The sequence below is a fragment of the Gopherus flavomarginatus genome, chromosome 3 (genome assembly GCF_025201925.1).
Source record: "Gopherus flavomarginatus isolate rGopFla2 chromosome 3, rGopFla2.mat.asm, whole genome shotgun sequence".
NCBI lineage: Eukaryota > Metazoa > Chordata > Testudines > Testudinidae > Gopherus > Gopherus flavomarginatus.
In genome coordinates, this window is record NC_066619.1 from 198,476,598 (window position 1) to 198,500,657 (window position 24,060).

At 38.5% G+C, this 24,060-nt stretch overlaps 1 protein-coding gene across 3 annotated transcripts in view; it reads right to left on the reverse strand.

Moving 5' to 3' along the window:
* Positions 1-24,060, reverse strand: part of TTC29 (tetratricopeptide repeat domain 29) — a 191,313-nt gene that overhangs the window by 157,085 nt on the left and 10,168 nt on the right. For 2 of the 3 annotated variants that reach the window (XM_050946520.1, XM_050946521.1), the window contains exons 4-5: positions 21,932-22,015; positions 10,755-10,978 (exon numbers count right to left, since the gene is read on the reverse strand). In XM_050946520.1, the coding sequence (XP_050802477.1) occupies positions 10,755-10,978; positions 21,932-22,015 (308 nt within the window). Of the gene's footprint in view, positions 1-10,754; positions 10,979-19,471; positions 19,526-21,931; positions 22,016-24,060 lie in introns of those variants that run through there. The other variant, XM_050946522.1, reaches the window with a different exon arrangement.

Here is a 24,060-nt window from a genome sequence, read left to right on the forward strand (position 1 = left end):
GCTGCAGCAGTGGATATGGCTGAAAGCAGTGAGCCCCGAAGCAAAGCCCACAGGAGCAGAGTTTAGTGGCGGCACAAACTTATTTTTAGCAGCAAAGCGCCGTGGAGTTTAAGAGAGGTTTTAAGACACAGACCAAAGTTTAGCTTGAGTCTGTGTGCTGGGGAAACAGAGCCAGCAGCTAAAATAATAAAATAAAGGTACAGAAAGTTTCACAGAGGGATTCTTACCAGTCCCCAAGGTAGCAGCAAAGGCAGAAGCAGCAATAACATCAGAAGAAGCAAGGAGGGCTCGGTACGGTCTCGATAATCAGGAGATCTCTCAGGCAGCAATTCGTTCTTCGTGGGGGGGGGGTTAAAAAACGGGGGCACACTCAAAAATAAAACGAGAGTGGAGAAAGGACCCCCCAGAACCCCTGGCTGATCAGACCAGGCAACAATGCAGGAACCTTTCTGATGTTTGTTTTAAAAATGCCTGTTTTTAAAGGCAGACTCAGGCAGTTTCCCGCCAGTAATCCTGATAGGCTCCCTCTGTCACACGGGAGGAGACACAGGGAAAAACTGCAGGTGAGCACAGAGACGTGCCTGGGCAGAGTCCTGAACAATAGGTGTGAGTTCACACCTCAGGACTCAAAAGTACATGAGGCCTATGACTCATGCCCAGGATCTTAAAAACACATTAGGTCTTGCAGCTCTGGACACTGCCTACCCTACACAAAGCCCAGGTTTAACAAGGTGATAACAGGACCAACCCTTTGAACAGGGCAGTGGTCCCACTTAGCACGCAGCACAAGTGGCCATCCCTTTGAGAAGGGCAATGGCTCTTGGTAAACAACTTAAGGGGCCCTCCCTTTGAGAAGGGCAGTGGCCCTGGTAAACAACTTAACAGCCAGGGAGGGGCGGCCACAGGAGGAGAACAAAAACAAAATGGAGTATGGGGACAGCTGTAAGAAACAAAATGGAGCAGGGGGATAGCTGTAACAGACAACATCCCGACTTCCGAAGGCCAAGACTTCAGACTTCAGCCAAGAGGCTGAAGAAACTGAGAAAGAGTTCCTTTTAGAACCTCAGAGAACAAGACTACAAAGGCATTGACGTACGCCCTGTTTGAGATGTCAGCTTCACAGCCAACCTGAAAAATTCACAGAATGGAGGCCCTGATTAAGACTCCACTACAATTTCCAGATCCAATGGGACGGGGCTCAATCTTCCCCAGAAAAGTGCACACTCAAAATTAAGACAATTTACTTTGATCATGGTGATAAAGGCCCTTGAAAAACACAGATGGAGGGAAGGAACCAGGAATCTTAAGTATCAGGAACACTGATAAAGCTGAAGCCACTGGCACTGACGGTTCCATGGCAGGTAATTTAAGCTTCATGGTTCCTGGACCTTATGGTTATGTCTCTTCCTCTTCAGGGACACTGTTGAGAACTCTGGTACTGAAGGCCTGTCAGCACTTCTCTTTCTCTTGCCTTTATGGAAGGCAGCTGAGAGAGAAACCAAAGCATCCTTGAAAAGAGGACCTGCTTCAGGCTGAGCTCATTGTGCCTGAGGACTCTGTATTGACAGCCTCATGTTTTGGCACTACCTTATTTGACACCAAGGGAGTACTCACATTGGCTTGCTTAATAAAATGAATTTCTCCATTCCCAAAGGAATCCCCAGCTCCAACACATCAATAGGTATCTACTTTGTAGCTGGGTTTTAGATACTTCAGACACTCCTGCCACCCATGAAGGGATCCCTAGAAGCTGAATTTGGCCTTGGCACCAGTGAAATTGGCCCTGGATGGCTCACTTCTTTGAGCTGATGTTCTTGATGCCAATGAGACCTTACTGCTTGTAGAAGACTTTGGTATTAGAGCCTTGGACCTCTATCTTGCACAAACTTGGCCAGGGGTCATCCTTAACTTGCCTGGCTTTGAAGCTGAAGGTAACCTGCAATCTCTATTCATAGGAACAGGCAGCTCAATTGATATTGGATCCAGGGACTGGACTTGTAAGCCTCTTTAGTGAAGAAGGCATAGATTTCCAGAGCCTGTGATTGCAGTCTCAACATGTGTAGGACCTCTACTCAAGGACAGTGAGAACAAGCAGCAGGTATATATATATACCATAGTCACAGAGTGACTGGTCCATTTAAGGGGGGAGAGGGACCTCAGGGAGGAGGGGTCAACTATTCAACACACTAGAAATTATTGGCATTTTGGCTCAAAATCTCTCAGAACGGCTCGAGGCATAGAAAATCCCTACAACTGGCCTTAGAAAGGAAGCAACTCAAGTGGTTGGGGCCACACAGCAATGTTATAATCAGGCACTAACTATTTGCTACCACATGAGGGCATTTGTGTGTCCCAGTGGGCACTACTTTCCAGATGGGTTCTGGAAATCATTCTAGAAAAGGAAACAAGCAGAGGTCACCTTGAAAAAGTAGTAAAATTCTCACACACAAAAATACTGGCTATTAATACATTTTTAAGTATAAGAATATACCATTACATATTATATACTAATTATATCGAAGTAAAAAACCCTAAAACATACCACAAGATACATAATATTCATAGACAAAAAGGGTACTACCAGAAAGACAAAAATGGGAAAAGATGAAGACGAGCTGAACTGTCAACTGGGCAAAGAGCCCCAGATATAGATAGGTTGCCTTTAAACTCTCTTTGTTACAAAATTTCAAGGCAGTAATATTACGTAAAATTATGCAAATAACTTCAGGTAGCTGCCCTACAAATCTCAAGAGATGGAACTGACCCGAGGCTGACTACTGTTACTGCTGCAGCTTTGATTGAATGAACTTTAATATGACCCTTCAGTGACTATCCTGCCAGTGAATAACAATGAGAAGTGCACAAAGACAACCAGTCTGTATAACTGTCTTGGACAGAAGCTGATCAGATGTGTTCGTGTCACAAGAAAGCACATTCAACAAAGATGGACTTTCAAAAGACTTATTTTCTTCTAGATTAAAAGTCTTAGATTTTGCAAATCTAGGAATGTTCTGAGGTTATTTTGACAATAACAAATGACAGCTGATTTAGTCAGAGTGAACTTTTAACACCCCATGAGGAAAAAATATTAGAAATTTGGTAACTTTGATATAAAATCTCCCATAGGGTGGATCAGTCATTATACTCCTCTATTTTTGTAAAATGTGTTCCTGCCATCAGGAAATAAAATATATATTAAATGTTTTAGTTTTCTACTCTAGTATAAACAATAATACAATATTATCATTTCTCATCCAAAAACACTTATCAAATGGGTCATGATGATACTGGCCAAGTAGTGAGATACCACATGGATGGAAAGGAGAAGGTTGAAGGAGTTGGATATGTAATTGTGAAACCACTCTTTCAGTAAAGATAATGGTTTTGAATGAGAGACAGTGAAGAGAATACTTGGATAAGGGTTCAAATGGAGGGTCCCATAAGGCCTAAAAGAATTACATTTAGGTCTTAGGATGTGGGAGGCTTCTGCACAGGGTGATAAACATGAACCATAACTTTTAAAAACTGTGAAACAATGGAATCAGTAAACACTATATGTTTGAAAAGGAGGGTGGCAAGTTGAAATGGCAGCTAAATGTACTCTGACAGACCTGCTAGAAGCCTGACAGTTCAAACTGGAGGATATAAACAAGAATCTTGGGAAACAAATTTTGCAATGGGCTGAGATTACAACTGGCTGGAAGTTTTCTGACTGGAAAAGGCTGATTTGTTGAAAGCAAAACATTTCACAGAAACATGTCTATTTTAATTAGTTATTTTCTTGAAAGAAAATTTGAAGGAAGTATTTCAATAGAGTCAACCTTTTGGAATAGAATGTTTAAAATTTTCATTGCAAAATAACTTTTTCTTTCAATAGTTTTAATCTAAATTTTTAAAAAGTTAAACTAGGAACAAAACATTTTGATTAACCTGAAACTATTTTTTTTCTGGAATATTGTTTTGTGGGAAATTTTGAAAAAAAAAACCTTTTGGAATGGAAAAAAATTGAAATATTGAATTTTCCCACAAAATGAAAAATCCAGTTCCCACCAAGCTCTAGTTAAGAGTTTGTTATGAAGCCAAGAAGAAAAATCTCATCTTCTCTGTATCAGGCTGTCTTAAGCATCTGTGGAGCTATCTTGTCTAATGTGCTCAGCTAGACAACTTCCAAGTAGTCAGGTCAAAACAGCGATGGGATCTAGGTGAAGAATTTGTCCTCAATTCTGACAAACTGGAGCGAAAGATCAGTAACTGTTATTGGACAGCTGCAGTAGGGCTGTGCACTAATGCTGTCTGGATCAACAAAGGGGCTATAAGTATCACTGTAGCCACATCTTCCATGGTTTTTCTTATGACTTTGGGTATCAGGAGGATGGGAGAAAAAGCACAGAGGAGATCTTGAGACCACCTTGATCACCACCTTGATTGATCACTGCTTCAGCCCTCGTATAGATTGTACCGATTACAACATATCTTCCACTCTTCTTGTACCCTGGCCTTCCTTCTCCATGTGTGACCATGTCTTTTCATGATAAAATCTTCCCATCTTTTTGGAGATCAGCTGAGTGGTCATTTCAGTTGCCATGGGTACCACTCAGTGACGGCTGCAGTCCATTGATTGTCAGTGAGCCTCGCTATATGCCTGGCCCATTGCATTTTATTATGCCTGTTCTCAACGACGACATCCTTCACACCACTCTGCTGTCTGATCACTTCATTGGGGACTCGGTTGCGGTTGGAAATTCCCAGAATTCTTCTTTCCATCACCTTCTCCGTGACAGACAGTTGCTGCTCCTCTCTCTTTGTCAGTGCCCATGTTTCACTGCCGTACAACATTGCTGGCACTACTGCTGAGTTGAAGAGGCTGGCACATGTTGTCTTGTTGATTTTTCCTTGGAGGACATCCTTGATAGAATTGAATGTGCACCAACCTGCTTTCTTTCTTTGCAAGAGTTCACCATCCTGATCGTCACACATGTTAATTTCTTGGCCCAAATAGACATATTGCTCAATTTCTTCTATTTGCTCCCTTGATTGTTATTTCGGCTTTCGGTAAAGTATCAGACTCCATTAATTTAATTTTGGAGCAGTAAATTGTCAGTACAACGTGTCTGCTTTTTGTGTTGAGCTCTTGCACCATTTTCTGTAGTTTGATAATATTTTCAGCAATGAACCCACTATCATCCATGAATCTGAGATGGTTTAACTGCTCTCCATCAATGCTGATTCCACCCTTCCAATTCATCCACCTTATTACCATTTTGAGGCAGGCTGTGAAGAATTTCAGTGAAACCTTGTCTCCTTGTTCCACACCTTTCTTAACTGGGATGCGAAGGGGAGTATCAAATAAAGTTATATCTGTGGTGAAGTCAGAATTTGTTTCCTTTAATAGTTTGATATAGTTTGTGTTGATGTCCTGCTCTGCAAGAGCTTTCAACACTGCATTGATCTCTACGCTGTTGAATGCTTTTTCATAGTTGACGAAGGCAATACATAAAGGGAATTTGTATTCCCTTGAGCATTCCAATAGCCGATTTATAGTGAAAATATGGTCCATTGTGCTGAAATTCCTTCAAAAGCCTGCCTTCTCTCTTGGCTGCTTCTTGTTCAGATTCTGAGAATTGGTTTGTTACTATTTTGGTGAACAGCATGTAGACATGTGAGAGCAGGCATACTGGATGATCACCCTTCTTGTACAGCAGAATGGTGTTGGATTCCTTCCAGCTAGATGGTAGTCACAAGAAAGGAAAGAGATTTTAAACTATAAAGGGCAGAAATGTGTCACTAAGCGAAACTCACTAATTTAGTAGTTACAAATTGAGTCAATGAAAGGTACTATGGCGTGGCAGGCAGACACCACCGAGTTCCATCTCACTGCCATGAGTAGTAAAAGAGAATTGAGAAGCGGTCAAGGCAACTAGAACTTTTACTTACTGTTGATCAGTCTCTGTTAACTGTTCTTTCTGATATTGTTTCTATGTAACAGTAAAAATTAGGGACGGACAAATCTGTTTAGAAAAAAAGTCCACCATCCACAGCTTATACAACCAAACCTTTTCTGAAGTTCAGATATCTTCACGTTTTAATTTTTTATTATTATTTTTGGTGCACAGTCACTTTCTGGTTTTGTCCTAAATACCACAAGCCACATGTTATTGCAGTGTATCTAAATCAGCCAAAGACACAAGGTTGAAATTTTATGGGAAAGTTTTTTATTGTATGGTGCCAAAGTCTTTTTCAACAGTAAGTCATTCATAACTGTTAATATCTGTGCTGGAAGATAGAAGTATAACCTCCCAATAACAATGCATCATGTGCCCACTCTCTCTTCATTCATATACCTCCTGAAAAGGCATTTTTTGAAGTCAACAAATACTAACTTATTGGCAAAACCTGTCTTCACACTGCTATGGGAGGAAAACTTAAGTCTAAGTTAGTATCATCTTCTAAACCATTGTGTGTGTTGCCTATCTTGCTAGACTGTAAACTCATCAAGGCAGGAACACGGTGATCCTTTACAGTATAATTTGTACGGTACCCTATTAGTAAATAAGTAAGTAAACAAATAAATAAAATTTTAAAAAAATGATGTGTGACATTTGGGAGTTGATTCAAATGAGTTAGTTAGCCTAAATGGGACCTACATAGGCCAAAAGCATAAATGAACAAATAAGATAAAATAAGATAGTAGTATCTGAAAAGCTGTTTACAGGGTCAGCAACATGCATCATGTAAGATCACAGCAACTACCCCTTAAAAGCCAGTGTTTTGGGCTCTATTTTCTTTTAAATTATTTAGAGTAGGGAAGGGTCAGACGCTTCATAACAGAGGTGGGGTGCTCTCCTTAGTATGCTTTAATTGGGTGCTATTCACAAGTTCTAGATCCAAGCAAAGTAAAAGATTTCTTAAGTAAATTTTGCCTCCCCCCATATATTAATAGCCAAATTATGGCTGGCACTCTACCAAGGAAAAGAATGCAAGGAACTCTTCCCAGTCATTGCACCTATTTGGGGGTTAGCCATAATTTGACTAGAAGATGTTGAGAACCACAGCTAGCATTGCTGGCAGTGCAAGCAGCACCTGAGAAGATATGTCTGAGAAGGGTGGAACTATGGCCTCATATACACTGCATACCAGCACAACTCGGGGGTTGGGGGGAGGGAGTGGAGAGGTGAGGGGGAAGTCTGGTGTCCTTCTTCAAAGGCACATCAACAACTGCTTACCAGCACCACTTAAATGCACTAAGTCTGCCTTTCAAGGACATATGCCTCCAGATACAACTGCTCAGGTGGTGCACCTTCTACCTATCCTCATCACACTACTGCTTGTCAACCATAATATTGCTTTAAGTGAACAGACATTAATAGTATTTTTGCAAGCACATCAAAAGGTGAAGGTTTACACCAAGTGCTATGTCACATAGAAAGGTTGTTCTGGCATTCATCTATCCTGTTTTTTTATGACAAACTTACATTATAAAAACATAACATGGAGAAGCAGCCCAGACCTTTTGTTTTATTTTTGCAAATAAATCTAGCAAAAAGATGAGGTAGACCCACAGTAGTCAGGCTGAGATCAGGAGAATAGTTGTAAGGATGTCTACTTTCAAATTAGCAGCATCTGAAATATCAGCATCAACAAACTCCAAGCCTGCACTTTCTTTATATATATTATCTATAATTCTTCCATTTTCTGCTAGTGGTTCTTATTTTCATCCAGAGCAAGACAAATCCCTGTCAGCTGTTTCTCCTACAAGCTGCAAGGGACAATAGTATATCTCTTTTAACTCTATTTTTAAATATTTGGGAGGTACTCAGGTATTGTGGTGAAGGGGGCCAGATTCGATAACCAGTCCCTTGCATGATACTGCTTTGGTGGCTGATTTGGAGGGAGTGTCTTGCACTCTTGTAAGATCTGAAGGCCCATCGTAATTTGCCAGTAAAAATGAAAACAGTGAAAATTCACTGACTGTGAGCAATGGTAAATGGTCTATAAAAAATGTAACACTGGTAAAACATGCATTGATGCATTTCATTTTTTGATTCATGCAATAGGAATGGTAGAGCATTCTTCAACTTCTTTTGTAATGATATGAAGAACAAACAAGCTTAGGATGTATATTGATACTAAGAACAGGAGCAATACGGAGAAGATGGAAGGTGAATCTGACAATGTCAGGGAACATGTGCCTTTTATTGACAATGGTAACAAAACCAATAGTTTAGAGATATGCCATACTAATGACAGCAACACAAACTGACTAAGCATAAGGCAGTGATAAGAACATCTGCTGAAAACAGGTGCTAAAAAGAGACCAAAGATCAGTTTGACAAAAGTTGAAAAGAAAAAAATGTTTTGTTTCTTCTGATGCCAATATCACAGCTTGTACCTTAACACTGCTTATATATTAGTCCATGTATGAGTAAAATCATCTGTTACGTCACCAGAATCTGTGAGCTCTCTTCAAATATATTCATTAGCTGTTTGGGATCACTGTTCTCAGAACACTGAGGATCCAAGCCATGTAGTCTTGTTCATTTCAAAATGCTTAGTAAAATAAGAAATGTTGGTAACCTGTGTACCACAGTAATAGGAAACATTTTCACATACATTTTGGACTTGTGCTTCTTCAAAGGCGCTATGCTACGACTGCTGATTAGCAGCACCTCAGACTTGAAATGAAACAGGCAGCTGGCAAGGAAGAAGCTTTTCTGGTTTGCATCAGTTTTATCTAAACTATATGTCTATCATCAGCAAACATTGCACCAGCCAGAAATACATCACCAGGCAATAGCAAAAAAGGACATGAAAAAACTAAACAACTATCCTTACAAAACACTAAACAAAAACTAACCCATCACAATGTCCATAACCTAGAAAGCAACAACAATAACTTCTTGTGCAACTGTTCCTGTTAACCAACAACATCTTACAGCAACAGAGCAGAAGTCACACCATGCACCATCTATTTATAGATAGATGATTTACCACTTAAGAGATATTATCTAATTGGAACATATAACAAGTCTTATATCCTGTATCCGCATGGGGGGATGGACTACATGACCTCTTGAATCCATTCCAGCTCTACATCTCTGTTTAAACAATGTGGCTAAATGGCTATTAAAATTATATTTTCAAATGCATACTTATATAAATCTAAAACTCACCTCCCCCACCCCCCAATCTTTGAGATCTTGGTTGGCTCTAGTATTTTTAATTTTAGAAGATAACGTTATGCTTAGCTATGGTCCTTAAATAGTGCAATATCGTATTAACTATAGTAATGCTAATATTTTGTTATATTCCCTGCTTTCCTACCTGCTCTAAGACACAGCCCACGCACTCTGCAGGGTCACAACTCACTTCCCCTCATGGACTTTGATTTTGTTACTAAACAAATGAATCATAAGTCAACATAAAGTCCAGTCTAAGCCTTTACTTTTAGGAATCATACTCAAAATCTCTGTATCAGGACAGCTCAGGTGGAAAGGTTATTTCTTCACCTTGTATTCCATCAATCTGGGTGGCAGCTTTATGAAGTGAAGATAGCTTTATCCTCACTCCAGGACAGTCCATTAACTTTTACCCATCTTAGGAACATAAGACTAGAAGACTTGCTGGCTCATCCTGTCCAGTCTGATACTATCACAGGCAACCACAATATATAATTCCATTCATAAACTTATCAAGCTCCATCTTACTACTCGTTAGGATGTTTGTACCACTACCCCATTGGGAGGCTGTTCCAGAAGCTTAGCCCAATGTGGAGTTTGCTGGCTGTAATTACAATTAATTCAGGATAAATACAATGGCCTAAAATTTTCAGTTTTTAAAGTACAAATATTGAACTACAGGAGAAGAATAATCTTAGCTTTGCTCCTTAAAAAAAAAAAAGTTTGCCCTGTCTAAAAAGTTGAGATGAAGAATGTTCCTTGTCAAAACCTTAGAAACCTTGTTTTAAGTTTTCCTACCCTAAATGATCAAAAATATAAACTGAAATTAGCGGAGTGTAATAGAAATCTTATATAACAGGGTTCCTATAGATATTAATCTACATCAACTCCTATTTTTATTCTGAAAGATAAGAAAAAACTTGTTGCATGATCTAGTATTTACAGTAAAAGAATATTATAAATAGAATAGCTTAGTAAATTTATTTTTAGGCATCAGCAAAATATACAGTAATAAAGAGTTATGGCTTCACAAACACATTTTAACTCACAAATTACATGTTACATCAGTGTATCATGTTGTACTTGACATATTTGAAATCCATGTTTAATTTTTCAGTTACAAATTCAACCATATTGAGCAGCATCTATGTTTTAAAATATCAGATTTATAAAATATTGATAGTGTATAAGAATGTTTTAAAAGTTATATTTCTCTAGTAAAGTACAAAAATAGCTGTTAAAATCAATAGATAAAACAAAAAAGATAAAGGAACTATGAACTGGGCTATAACTGAGATGTTATCAAGGCTGTAAATATATCTCAAGATTTCTAGTGACATAATACACTCTATATGCTCTTTCCCAGTTTATTTCACCGAACCTCTCACTGTATCCGTGGTGTCGAAATTCAGAGTTACCTATCATTTAGTCTATAAATACAGCTTAGATGACTAAGGCTGAAATGTGCTAAGATGCAGTAATGTTTCAAATTCATACATGAAACAATTTAGAATCTTCCCTCAGGCACTTACTGCTGCAGCTCCTGCTGTTCTGTTACCCACAGTTTCCCCCATTTACCGGCTCGTTGGGCTGCCTCAGCCCTGGTCAGGAAATGGTGAAGCTGATCCAGCTTATCAGGCTGCTCCTCCAGGGACTTCTGCTGCCATATGGCTGACCCAGGCCCTGCAGCCTCCCTCAAGGCATTCCATTTCTGTATCAGAGTGAAGAGCTCAGAGAAGGACTTGTGATAACCCTGTCGCAGCATGTCTATGCAGATGTTCTTCTTGTATGAATTCCTGTAACTGGGAATAAGAAATACTGATTTTAGTTCTTTAAATCTATATTATATTCTCTACAATCCTCCCCACACACATAATTAAAGATACTACAAAGGTTTTCAGATATAGACTTCAGAAGCCAACAAAGGAGTTGATATTTGAACCACTTAATTATAGGGTTTTTTACAAAATGGTTTTTAACTAGATCCTATACTATAGAACAGAATATAGCAATAGTGGTAATCTGAAGGTACTTTTATTGGAACTGCATTATAAATATACTCGTGTTCTTCAACTGAAATCCGTCAGGACAGTCAAATGAGTTAATCTACATCGAAAAAAAAGGAGGTGCTCACATTAGTTCACCGAAACACCGTAAGTTCTTAGTTAGCTTAAAAAGAGTGATCAGGAAAAAAATAAGCACATACTACATGTCAAAACAATGTACATGTTAAATAGTTTTGCTGGAGGTAATGGTGGATTGGTATTTGTTAGAAACAGAATCATCTGGGACGAGTTTAGTGATACAGAAATTTCATAATTTCTAACTAATTTTAAAAGCAAATGACATGTCCACAGAGATACAATAAAGAATTGATATCAAAGTTATTCCACTGATAAACTGGGTAAGATATTCATATTAAAAAAGAGATGCATAATTAAATATTTTCAGGAGGTTTGAGGCATTATTTATGGACATAATCCAAATACTTCTTTCAAGGGCATGAAACAATCTAGAGCCCAATACTAAAAACCCTTGAAGCCAATGGGATTGCTTGCATCACTAAGGATTAAACCCAGAAATAATGGTTTGCAGGACTGGGCCTCTAGTGTTGGGTAAAAATTCCCTCTCTATCCCACTAAAATGACAAACCTCTAGATTTTGTATTATACCAATGATATTCCCAAACAATTTTTCTCATTAAAAGAATATCTTTTTTACTGCCAAATTTTCAGAGCGTATAAAAGAAAATAAGGAATTCTGAAAACTGATGTTTAGTGTACATTTAACAAATCAGAATAAGAATAATTCTAGCCTAGGAACGACTCTTCTTTCTAGCCATTTCCCTATTCAGGATTGGCAACTTTTATAGCCTTCTTCCAAAATTCATGATTAAGGCTACGTTTTAGTCATGGATATTTTTAATAAAAGTCATGGACATGTCACAGGCAGTAAACAAAAATTCATGGCCCATGACCTATGCATGACTTGTGCTATATACCCCTGACTAAATCTTGGGTTCCTTGGGGGGTGGGGTGGCCTGGGGGGTGCTGCGGGTGCTTGGGGGGGGAGTAGATGGCACACGGTCCGTGATCCTGGCTGGTACGGTGGAGGACAGAAGAGGGCTGGGTGGCAGTGTGTGGCCCATGACCCTCACTGCTGCTGGGGGGTGGGGGCGAGGGAGCTGGCTGTGGTGCGTCGCCCCGGACCCCAGCTGGTGTGGGGGTGTGTGTGGCAACCTGAGACCCCTACTGCTGCTAGGGGGGAGGGCGGTGGCCCGAGACTGCCTCAGCAGCAGCTGATGCAGCTGGCCCAGAGACTGCCTGAGCAGCTCGGGCGGCCCTTGGGCTAGGCGCACCCGGCACTGCAGAAGTCATGGTGGTCCCGGAAAGTCACAGAATCCGTGACTTCTGTGATGACTTGCAGCCTTACTCATGACTTGCAGCCTTACTTATGTTATCGTACATATGGCTGTCATACAGATAGTTACTCTGAGGCCTGCTGATATCCAGCCATGTACTGAGTCTTTGGTCTCCGGCTGGACGTATTCCACTGACAATTATTGCAACAGCCATCCTAACAATATAGCTCATACCAAGCTAGGCTAGCCTTCCTCAACTTGTCTTCAACTTGCGCAACCACAGTATGCCCCATACAACCTCATTTCCTTTCCCATCAAGGAGTGTCCAATCATTTGACCATCACAACATCTTAATTTCCACAGTGGAAAGCATACTGATTTCTTTTTTGGGAATGGCCCAGTCTTTGTCCAATTCATTACTGTAGTTATTTTCCAGTTCTATATTAATGAAAATTATGTAAACACCTTCTTTAAGTGAAAATGGAGCAGCCAAGTTTTAAAATAAGCTTTAAGTGTCAATGACTGGTGCTGTTTATATTATATTAACATAATAAAAATAAAAGCCATTAATAAAGGATCTGTTTTTCTACTAATGCATACTGATCCTGCATAAGTAATTCACCTATGATTGTGGAGAGTAATTGGGGGGTGGGAGGAAATCCCACTGATTTCAGTGGGAATAACACTGAACACTAAATTAGTATAATTGAGCATAGTGAAAACAGTGGGGGAACAGGGAAAGAAGTGAATGTTAAAAGTCATTTAGGAAGCAGAGATAAAATAACTAGCCATTATTTTAGAAAATATATAAAATATATTTTTAAGTAGTCAAATCATTATTCAGTTCAATTGTAGGTTCCATCATAACTATTTGAACATGATACCAGTATTTATAGAGTAGCATAAAACTGCCCCAGCCAAGTGTGCTAATCTCATTAGATAAATACATTTTACTTAAGGTCAAAGCACATTTTCTCAAATGAGCAGTATCATTTGCAAACTAATACATTTACATGGAGGATGAAGTCAGTGGTGTAACTACAATTTGTGTCACCAATTTTCTAGCAAAAGGCTATGTCAATTAACTAAAAGAAAAAGAAACTAAATTACAGCTGGAGTGACCTCACTGTACTTAATATATAGTTCTTCTCAGGGAAAGATAATTGTACAACTGTATATTGTACCAGTAGCAAGCCTACCTATAGTAATAACATTTCAGCTACAGTATACTAAAAAATAGCACTAGTTTATATGACAAAAAGTTACACTTAAAGGATAGAAAGTACTGTATGGAGCAGCATAATATTTTTGCCCCTTGAAATTACTGTAAAGTATTTATAAACGGATCATGCATGAGTTATAATGGTCTTAAATTCACATTGTTGGGATAAATTTTACTAATGTAATCTAAGAGATCATTTGACAATTATACTGAAATTGTTTCAATTATCAACATGATTCCTGTTGAAAATGCCAGTGTTCTTTTCCCCAAACACTGTAAAGCATGTTACTTTTTAACATGGATGTAGTGGAGACAAGGGAGATAATCTTCTGATTACATTTTAAGATGAATTAACGATGCCCACCAACATTATTGTTTATATTCCAGCATACAGTTCATTATAACATTATGTAGTGCACAGGGAGAAACAGAGATACTAAATCAAATTGATCATGTTTTCAATAATTGACAATTAGTTATCAATTGACATAAAATATCCAACACATAGTTCAGTGATTTTTTAAAGTTACTTGTGAACTTTTACCTGATGATTCTGCTTTTTTTTTAATAAATTGATGTTGACCCTAGTGAATCTTACTCCACAGTAAGGTGTTATTATTTAACTATAAACCCTATTTGTCTACATTCTATCCATTATGGTTTGAGGCTTCCTGTCAACATTTAGGCCACTTCAAGGCTCACTTTGAGTCACGTAGAAAAAAAAATGAACTTTTATTCTAACTGTAATAACAATTTTTCAATAGGTTGAATGGTCTCTGGGGGCATCTACTGGAAATCTAGCAAAACTGCAGTCAGATCATGTTAATCAAGCAACTTCCACTGCAACAACATACTACTTCAGAACAAAAGAAAAGTGCAAATGTTGGGTCAAATACACTGTGAGGATAAATCGGAACAACTCTAATGAAGTCAGTAGAGCTGCACTTCATACACTGATTGTGAATTTGAATACTGTTTTCAATATCACACAAACAGAATGACCGTCAAAACCTGCAAATACTGTACGCACTGTTGGGCAAGCTATACCATGTGGACATAGCACAGTATAAGCATGCATTATTCTTTATCAGATCACAAATTATGTTTAATTGCAAAGACTGTAATATTAAGATAAACAAACATGGGGTTTTGCTTTACTGGGGAGTGATCACCTAGAAAATGTGTGGAAAAAAAACCTAAAGATTTCAGAAAGCATTTTTAAAAACATGAACTTAAAAACTGTTTTTGCTAAATTTAGAATATAGATAAGCATTTTAAAAGCAATTTTCCAAACAACGCTTTTATTTTTAGACAAGGTAGTTTATTTTGATTTTGTTGCTGTTTTTGTTTCTCAATATATAAAGTTCAACAAATTAAGGGTAAAATTCTTAACACAAATCCATACAATTCTGAGTCCACCCTTTATCTGTCCATACATGCTTCAATTTCCCACTGATAGAAGCCTGATGATGTCAATGGATTGTCCATTTATGTAGGATAAGGAGAATACTGGGATTGAGATCCAGCGGGTAGATCTGATTGGGAATTTTGCCCTTAGCCTTCTCTAGCAGTTATTGAAATATAGTATCTCATGGTTTGATTGTCAAAGTGTTGAGCATCTTCAGAAGCTACCAGTGACTTCTGAAAATTAGGAGATTACTCTGTAATAGCTGTTTATTTTGCATTAACAAAAAAAATTATATAAGGTAATTTTCATGCACCTTATGTTATCACACATATGGTAGCAGCTACAAAAAAACAGATATGTAAACTTAAAAAGCACCGCTACTTTTAAAACACAAGGTATTTCAGTAAGATTTCAGATTTATATTTAATGTTATAATCATTTTAACTTTCTTACATTGTATAGCTATTTATACCTTTTTCTCTGTATAAAAAAAATAAAATTTTTTAAAGCCCCTAAAGAAATGCTTATGTAATGCTCATGTGATGCAGAAGATCTGTCTTAAACCCATAAGCCTTTTCTGATCTGCCTGAACCAGTATAAAACGACGTTATTAAGTTGCACCAATGTTACAAACTCAAGGAAACTTGTAGTAAATTGCTCAAATCATGGTATTTCTCATTATTCTATTGTACTTTTAAAAAACATTAAATAATTATCTGAATTCAGTTCAATATAGTCCCAGATATTTTGCTTTTACTTTCAAATTTCCTTGCAGTAGATGATGTAGATTAGACCGTTTCAGATTTGGTAACCTATTTTTGATTTATTTTACCGTTTGCATTTTAAGAGGCAAAAAGAATTACACTTGTATTAAAATAATCACATTAAAAATATATTGTGGCAGAGACACTTTTAATGGTCCTGATTCCCCACAGCTCACACCTTGGGTAGTCAATTACACCTCAGCAAAGTGGGTGAAAAAATACTACCATTCTCATTTGATAGCATTTCCATGTCAGGCCTCATATCTCTAGGTCTTTGGTATTTAATTAAAAAAACACAAGAAAATGTCAGCTGGCAATTTTTCTAAACAGTCTACTGTAGTTAGTAAAACACAGGATTACATGCAGAAAGCAATGATAATATATAGTTTACTAAAAAGGCATAATTATTATAATATAACATTATTGCAGAGTGTATTAATTATGCTGACTTCACCATACACACAAAACTGAGAAAATAAAATTTCTATCAATCAATAATAATTGAAATTTACAAACAGGCAAAGAAAAAATGCCTCTTTTGAACATGTTAGAGTTTAATTTAAGATATTTACTTTCTTATATTTTGATATGTGATGTTGACAATTTGTGTTTTAATAGTTATAAAGCTCTAACTTTTTGAATCTCAAATCTACTATCACTAAATAATTATTCCCCCCTTCATAATTTCCTGCACCTATAGAAATTTAAATAGATAAAATGAAAATTGATATCATCTATCAAAATAATAAAAAAATTAATCTGAATTCTTCCAAGCCTAATTATATTCTTCACACCTAAACTGGGTCTCTTTAGCAAGCAAGTCAACATCTGGCAATAAAGTTATCATCCAGATTAACATCCAAAATCCTGAAAAAAACCAAGATATTTTTGCTTGTTAAAAATTGTTTAAAAAAAATCCCAAAATGACTCTAAATGTTTCAATACTTGGACATACTTTGAGATTTATGAGGCATGAGGCATTGTCTTTATGTTTGAGTATATACACAAACATATATACATATACAAATGAAGATGTGAACACAGAACCACTCCATTAACATTTTAGAAGTATATAGCTTAAGTAATAATAAAGAATGCTATTTGGAAAATTCATATAACCAAAAATGCTGCATTGTTAAAACCTTCAGGATTCCACTCATAACAATCAAAAGGGAAAATACCTATAAGTCAATTACAGACAATTCTTCCTAAAAATGAAGAATTCCATAACACACAGTATTGAATTGCTGCTAAAATAAAGGTACACTTCTTTGTTGTGCATTCTTGAAGATACAAAAACTTATCTAAATACTTAACCAAAAAGTAGAATTATTGCAGTGATTTAGTTTGACTGCCTATACATATGTAAAACTGAAATATTTCACCAATTCAACAAATATCTCAGGCTGCAATTCTTAAAGCCATGTCAGACAGGTATAAAACCATGTACACATACCCTTGCAAGTCACAGGCCCCAATCCAGCAAAGCACTCAGGTAGGTACCTAACTTCAAGCATGCGTGTAATCTCACTGACTTCAGTGGGACTGCCCACATGCTTAAAGCTAATTATATCCTAAGTGTTTTGCTGGACTGAGGCTTAAAGGGCCAGTGTGTCCCATATATTATCACTGGAGGGTGGAACTGACCCAGTGTTATTTAACTAATACCAGAGACTCTTTCCCCTGTAATTCTCGTTCATCCTGGCTGCTTAAAATATTTCCCTTTCATTAAATTCTTACTGGATAGTAATACTTTAAATTGCAGAGTATATTAATTCTCATTAAATAGCAGACTAGAAAGTATAGTAGATCCCACTAAGTAACAATAGATAATTAACTTCCAAATCAGATATTTTTAGTCAGCAAGGTTGAGGATTAAGTCATTTATTTTGTGGTTAGTTGCAATTCAAATATAAAATTTGAAATATCCTAACGTAAAAATATGAGTGTCGGTGAGAATTCTTTAATGAATACATATAGCTGCCTCTCTTCCTTTTATTTAAAGGCACACTGCCACTTTAACATTACAAGAATAGAAAAGTTCATCAATTATAAACATCAAAGGATGATACTGAAGAAATGTTTTCAAATGAATACAATTCCTGTAATAATTAAAAATAATCAGTAATACAAGTAAATGGAAATATACATTTAGATATGTATTTTTGATATATTCTGTTCCTAAATATAAATGCTTTAAAAGCAGAACAATTAAAGGTAAAAGTGATAAGCATAGAAAAATATTCTCTGTGCACCGCAACATGTACCAGTGATCTTGAGCGAATATTTCAGGCACTGTCAGAGAAAATGTTATTCTCTTTGTTGATTTTTGTTGATTTTCTATGATCTTTGTTGATTTTTAAATGGCAAGTAGGAATTCACTCTAACTTACATTCTTTTCAGAATATAATGATTTTTTTCTCATTTTCCTGAAATTCAGGGATGTTCATTAATCAAAATTAATTCTAACTTGTGGTGTTGCATCCGAATTTTGTTACAGATTGGGGTGGCCAAACTTACTGACCCTTTGAGAGCTGGGGTGTGCTTGCTGGGGCTCAGGGCTTCAGCCCTGACAAGTCCCCCTTCCCCACGGGGGCTGATGCCAGAGACAATATTGGAGGGGGACACATGGGATCATGTGCTCTTCCAGGTTTTTGCCAGAGTTTGCTGGCCCTGGTTGGTAACATGGTGTTGCCAGGGCCCCTCTCTGCACAGCAGCTGCTGGAGCCAGCAAGCTGGGAGCTGCGCCTTGGATAGAGGCAGCGGTAAACAGGTGGGAGCTGCAGGGAGAGCCACTGCTTTTGCTGCTGCCTCTCCCCAAGGAGCTAAAGCAGACACCCCTCCCTGCAGCTCCCAGCTTCTTTGCCACTGCCTGTCCATGCAGAGCTAACACCTAGGAGCTGAAGGGAGGGGCCACTGAGGGAAAGAGCGGGTGTTTGCCTCAGGGAGCATGGCTCAAGCTGTTGTGGGGGGGGAGGGGTCAAACCTTTAAATTGTTTCCCACACTCCCCTCTCAGCAGGCACCAGTCATCTGTGGCAGAAACCCCTAGCCCCACCACACTGCCACAGGGCAAAAGCCCTGAGCTCCCCCATCTCATTCTGGTAGGCAGAGAAGGGGCGCAGAGGGGGGTCTCTGGGAGCCACACTTTAATTGTAACAGAGCTGCATGCAGCTCACGAGTCACAGTTTGGCCACCTCTGTCATAGATCGTCGCTTAACAAAATTACGGATTTCTTAATTCTTCTGTGTTAATATTGTAACTAATGGACTGAATAGGCTGGGAGCCAGGAACTTCCAGGTTCTTGTCTCAGCTACATCTTTGATATTTTGTGTGGTTTGAGACAAGTCATTTAACCTCCCTGTATTTTTCTTTCACTATACGTAAAACTGTACAGTGCTTTTCATACTCATTTTCTCACTGTCTCCTTGTACTCCCTCATCTGTCCATATCCATCTGTTGTCTTTTGTCTTAGATTGTAAGCTCTTTCAGAAAGATAATATAATATGTATGAAAACAGGGATAATGGTACTATTACTTACCTACTACACCTCCTCAAGGGGTTGCTGTGGATTAGTTAACTTTTTTAAAATGCTCTGAAAATGGAAAGCACTATATAAGTGCTAAGTATTTATTATCACATAGTTACTATTCAATTCCTATAACCCGCAGTATATTATATTTGTTTATGATCACACCATTCAAGAAGGGACAGTCCCTGTCCCAAGATGCTCACAGTCTAAGGACCTGTAAACAAGACAGAAGTTAACTGAAGGGGAAAACAAACAGGAGTCTTATGCAAATCAAAATCACTATGAGAATTATTAGAAAGTCTTGACCGTCTCAAAGCAAATTCAATTGTCTTCTTATATTTCACTCTCTTTTTTGTGCATTATAGGTCTATGCTTTACCTTTGTACTCTGTTTCAAAAATAGAACTCAATTGTGTATACCTTGTACGTTTTCTTCAGCAGAAAATATTGTTGTACTACTGAGAAATAAAAGCTCTAGAAAACCGTAAGACCAAACTTAGTAAAAACAACAAGTCGCATAAAAAAGAAAAACTTCAGCGCACTGTGTTCTTTTTTATTAAAGTGTGTCATGTATTTTATCTTTGCAAGAGTTTGATGAGTTTTTGCAAGTAAAATTCTGTTTCCTCTACACTTGCTAATAGTCATGAGAATCTGTAGTTTGCACCTTCCCATTAAAAATGTATTGTATTTTTTGAAATTATTCACCCCGCCTTTTATCCAGATCATGTCTTTGAAAGGAGGAAGTAGATAATAAATGGAATAATTCATGATTTCCCATTAAATATGAAACTTTCTTTTGCAGAGTTTAGAAAATGAAGTTCTACATAATGTACAAAAGTTGATTAGAACTTTTTTAAACCTTTTCAAGAAAAACCTTTCACATTATACAACTGCACAGAGGAAACAACTGTATACAACTTTCTATAGGAAAGGTAAACCATTCACTCCCCCCACAGTTTTAGATCACTGCCTAATTACGCTAAATCACATGTATACCAGATCTGAAATTCAGAGATTGCATTCATCTGACCAAAAAGAATGTGTCTCTCCAGGTATCAAATTCTCTTTTCGAAAGTTACTTAATAAACATTGAATCCTGATCATGACAAGTAAGATTATGAAGAATTATTCGGACAGAAAAAAATACATATTTAAACAAGCACCACATCAGAAGGGGATTTAGGATACAGAGCCTTAAAGCTGAACTTCTTTTGTTATGAAAGGATATAACTTTTGCTTGCAAATTTCCATTTTCTGTAAAAAAGATTTTCAAAATATACAAATAAAGAAAAAAGCTATTTAAAATGGAAATGAATTTACACAGGCCAATAATTCTCAAACAGTGGGACAAAACCCAAAAGTGGGTCATAAGGGGGTTGGCTCAGTGGATCATATCAAATCGCTGACAGCAACAAAAATCTTGCAGTAACTTAGGGCATATCTACACTACGAAATTAGGTCAATTTTATTTAAGTTGATCTTCAGCAACCAATTTTATACAGTCAACTGTGCGTGACTCCACTAAGTGCATTAGGTCAGCAGAGTGCGTCCTCAATACCGTGACTAGCATCGACTCATGGAGTGGTGCACTGTGGGTAGCTATTCCACAGTCCCCACTGCCCACTGGAATTCTGGGTTAAGCTCCCAATGCCTGATGGGGCAAAAACAGTGACGCAGGTGGTTTTGGGTACATGTTGTCAGTCTCCCTACCCTCCCTCTTTGAAAGCAACGGCAAACAATCATTTCCTTTTTTCCTGGGTTATCCGTGTGGATGCCATAGCACAGCAAGCATGGAGCCCACTCAGCCGCACACTGCTTCTGTGAGCATTGTAAACACCTCGCACATTTTCTGTAGTATATGCAGAGCCTAGCTAGGAGCCGTCAGCACAAGGAAGATTGTCAGGAAGACATGGATACAGACATTCCTGAAAGCATGGGATGTGGCAACTGGGATATCATGGTGGCAGTGGGGCATGTTGATACAGTGGAATGCCGATTTTGGGCATATATCTAGTGTGCTTTCATTCATTAGCTTTTTGACGAATTAATGGTATATGAAATGCTGCATCTTAAAATCAACATTTGGAGGTGGGGATTGGCTAGATGTTAATTCAGTATTACAAGAACATTTATTTTTCATTCACAAAACTTCAGACCCACAGGAGATGTTTTCACACAGGCTTTTTTTTTTTTAAAGATGGTTTCAAATATAATTACTGACACAATCCTAACTATAATGTTTGAAATGTGATATAACCTCAGTAAAAATGAAAATTAAATTAAACCATAGGATTAAATGCTTTGATAGACATAAGATCAGTAGAAGTGAAACATTATTTTAAAGTTCCAAGTTCCACTCAGAAAGGTGTAAGGCCTGGGGAACTTTAGATTTTATTGAATACGATGACTAGAAACAAAGGAAACAATAAACTTACTGTATGTTAAAATGCCTCAAAAAGGCTATACTTACGCAGCAGCCTCTTGTTTTGACAACCCTTTGATATTCATCGACAAATAATGATCTATGGCATCTTTGTCTTTGATCAAATGAATCCTAAATTTAAATGAAAAAAATTTCAAAGAAACACTGTGAGGTCCTAAAGTAGACGTCTGCAGCATGTATAATGTATTATCATTGCCACGCAGAGACAGATAAATACTGAAATATTGACAAAGTAATGTATCAGACACATTTTATAAACACCTACAAGTATCACATTTAACTTTTTGGTCTGTAGCTATTCAAATCTTTATTTTTGCAGGGAAGCAGAGTTGTCTTTGGTATTTAGGGACCCTGTTATCCAATGGTTCTATATACACTACAGAGTTTTTTGTTAGGTAAACCACTGTTTAGCACCCCCCTAGACTCAAACTTTTTGCCAAAATGGAATCATTGCTTCGTCCAGGCTTTCAAGACAAAAATGTAAAGTGTCAAACTCTAGACTGTTTAAAAACAAAATTTACTCACATATATACTGCGGAGTGTAATCTAGGCTCAGAGACAATTTTACCTATCTAAAAATCTCAAGAGCATATCCAAATGGGTGACCTTCATTAAAGGCCTAGCCCAAACCTACTGAAGTCACCAAAAAGACTCCCATTGACTTCACTGTGTTCCGATTTAGTGCTAAGGCTGGAAGTTGGATTGACAGACAATTCAATTTCAGCCAACATTTCAGCCAGTTGTGCCTCCAATCCCATACAAAACAAAGGCCCTGGCGTTGCAAAGGCACTGTGTACTGACCATAAAAGCAATGAGGCCTTCTTATATATACTGAGAGCATCACGTTAGAGGATATTACTTTTATAGCAGTAATGTGAATTAACTTTTATTCGATAAAAAACTAAGAGAAGAGAACACTAAAATTGCACGGTTAAGCACTGTTGTACGTAAATCCATAACTCTGCCCCTTTGTGGATATTTATTACACTGCAGTCTATAATTACTTCATTGCATTCTCTCCCTCTGACATATTTTTTCCATAATTATACGGACATCTGGATAACATTTTGCAGTGTTGCCTACTACTCTATGAATGCCAGAAAAAGGTCACAATAAACTGTGTTTACAAAATATACCACACTGAAGTAGTACGGTTGCCAGGTATCCGGTTTTCGACCAGAACACCCAGTTGAAAAGGGATCCTGGCAGCTCTGACTGGGCCGTTAAAAGTGCAGTCAGCGGTGCTGCGGGTTTAAGGAAAGTTAGTTCCTACCTGCCTTGGCACCGACCTGCACCCTGGAAGCGGCCAGCAGGTCTGGCTCCTAGGCAGGGAGAGGATGAGGCTCCACGTGCTGTCCTCTCCCCACACTCCCATTGGCCAGGAACCATGGCCAATAGAAGCTGGGGGGGGGAGTGTATGCCTGCGGGCCTTCTGGCTCCCCTGCCTAGGAGCCAGATCTGCTGGTTGCTTCCAAGGTGCAGCGTGGTGCTAGAACAGGCAGGGAGCCTACCTTAGACCCACTGTCCGGGAGCCGCCCGAGGTAAGCCCAAGCTCCAACCCCAAGCCCCAACCCCCTGCTCCAGCCCTGAACCCCTGCAAACCTGGAGCCTGCTCCTGCAATCCAAACCCCTCATCCCCAACCCCAACCCAGAGCCCATAACCCCCAGCCCAGAGCCTGTACCCCCTCCAACATCCCAACACCCTTTCTCCACCTGCAGCCCCCTCCTACATCCTGAATCCCTTGGCCCCATCCCCCAGCCTGCACCCCCCTCCTGGACCCCAACCCACTCATCCCAGCTGCACCCCAGAGCTTGCACTCCCAGCCGGAGCCTGCACCCCAGCCCTCTGCCCCAGCCCAGTGAAAGTGAGTGAGGGTGAGTGAGGGTGCGGGAGAGCGATCCACCAAGAGAGGGGGGATGTACTGAGCAGGGGCGTGGCCTTGGGAAAGGGGCAGGGCTAGGGTGTTCAGTTTTCTGCAATAGAAAGTTGGCAACCCTATGAAGTAGGAAACAAAAACAAAAAAACCCGAAAATTTGCTGCCATATACAGGCCACTTAAATTCATCTAATACTTAACTATTGCTGCCTTAACTGCACTTAAAGTACATTAGCCTGATAGTGAACTATCTCATTCCTCAATTGCACCTAAGAAAGGC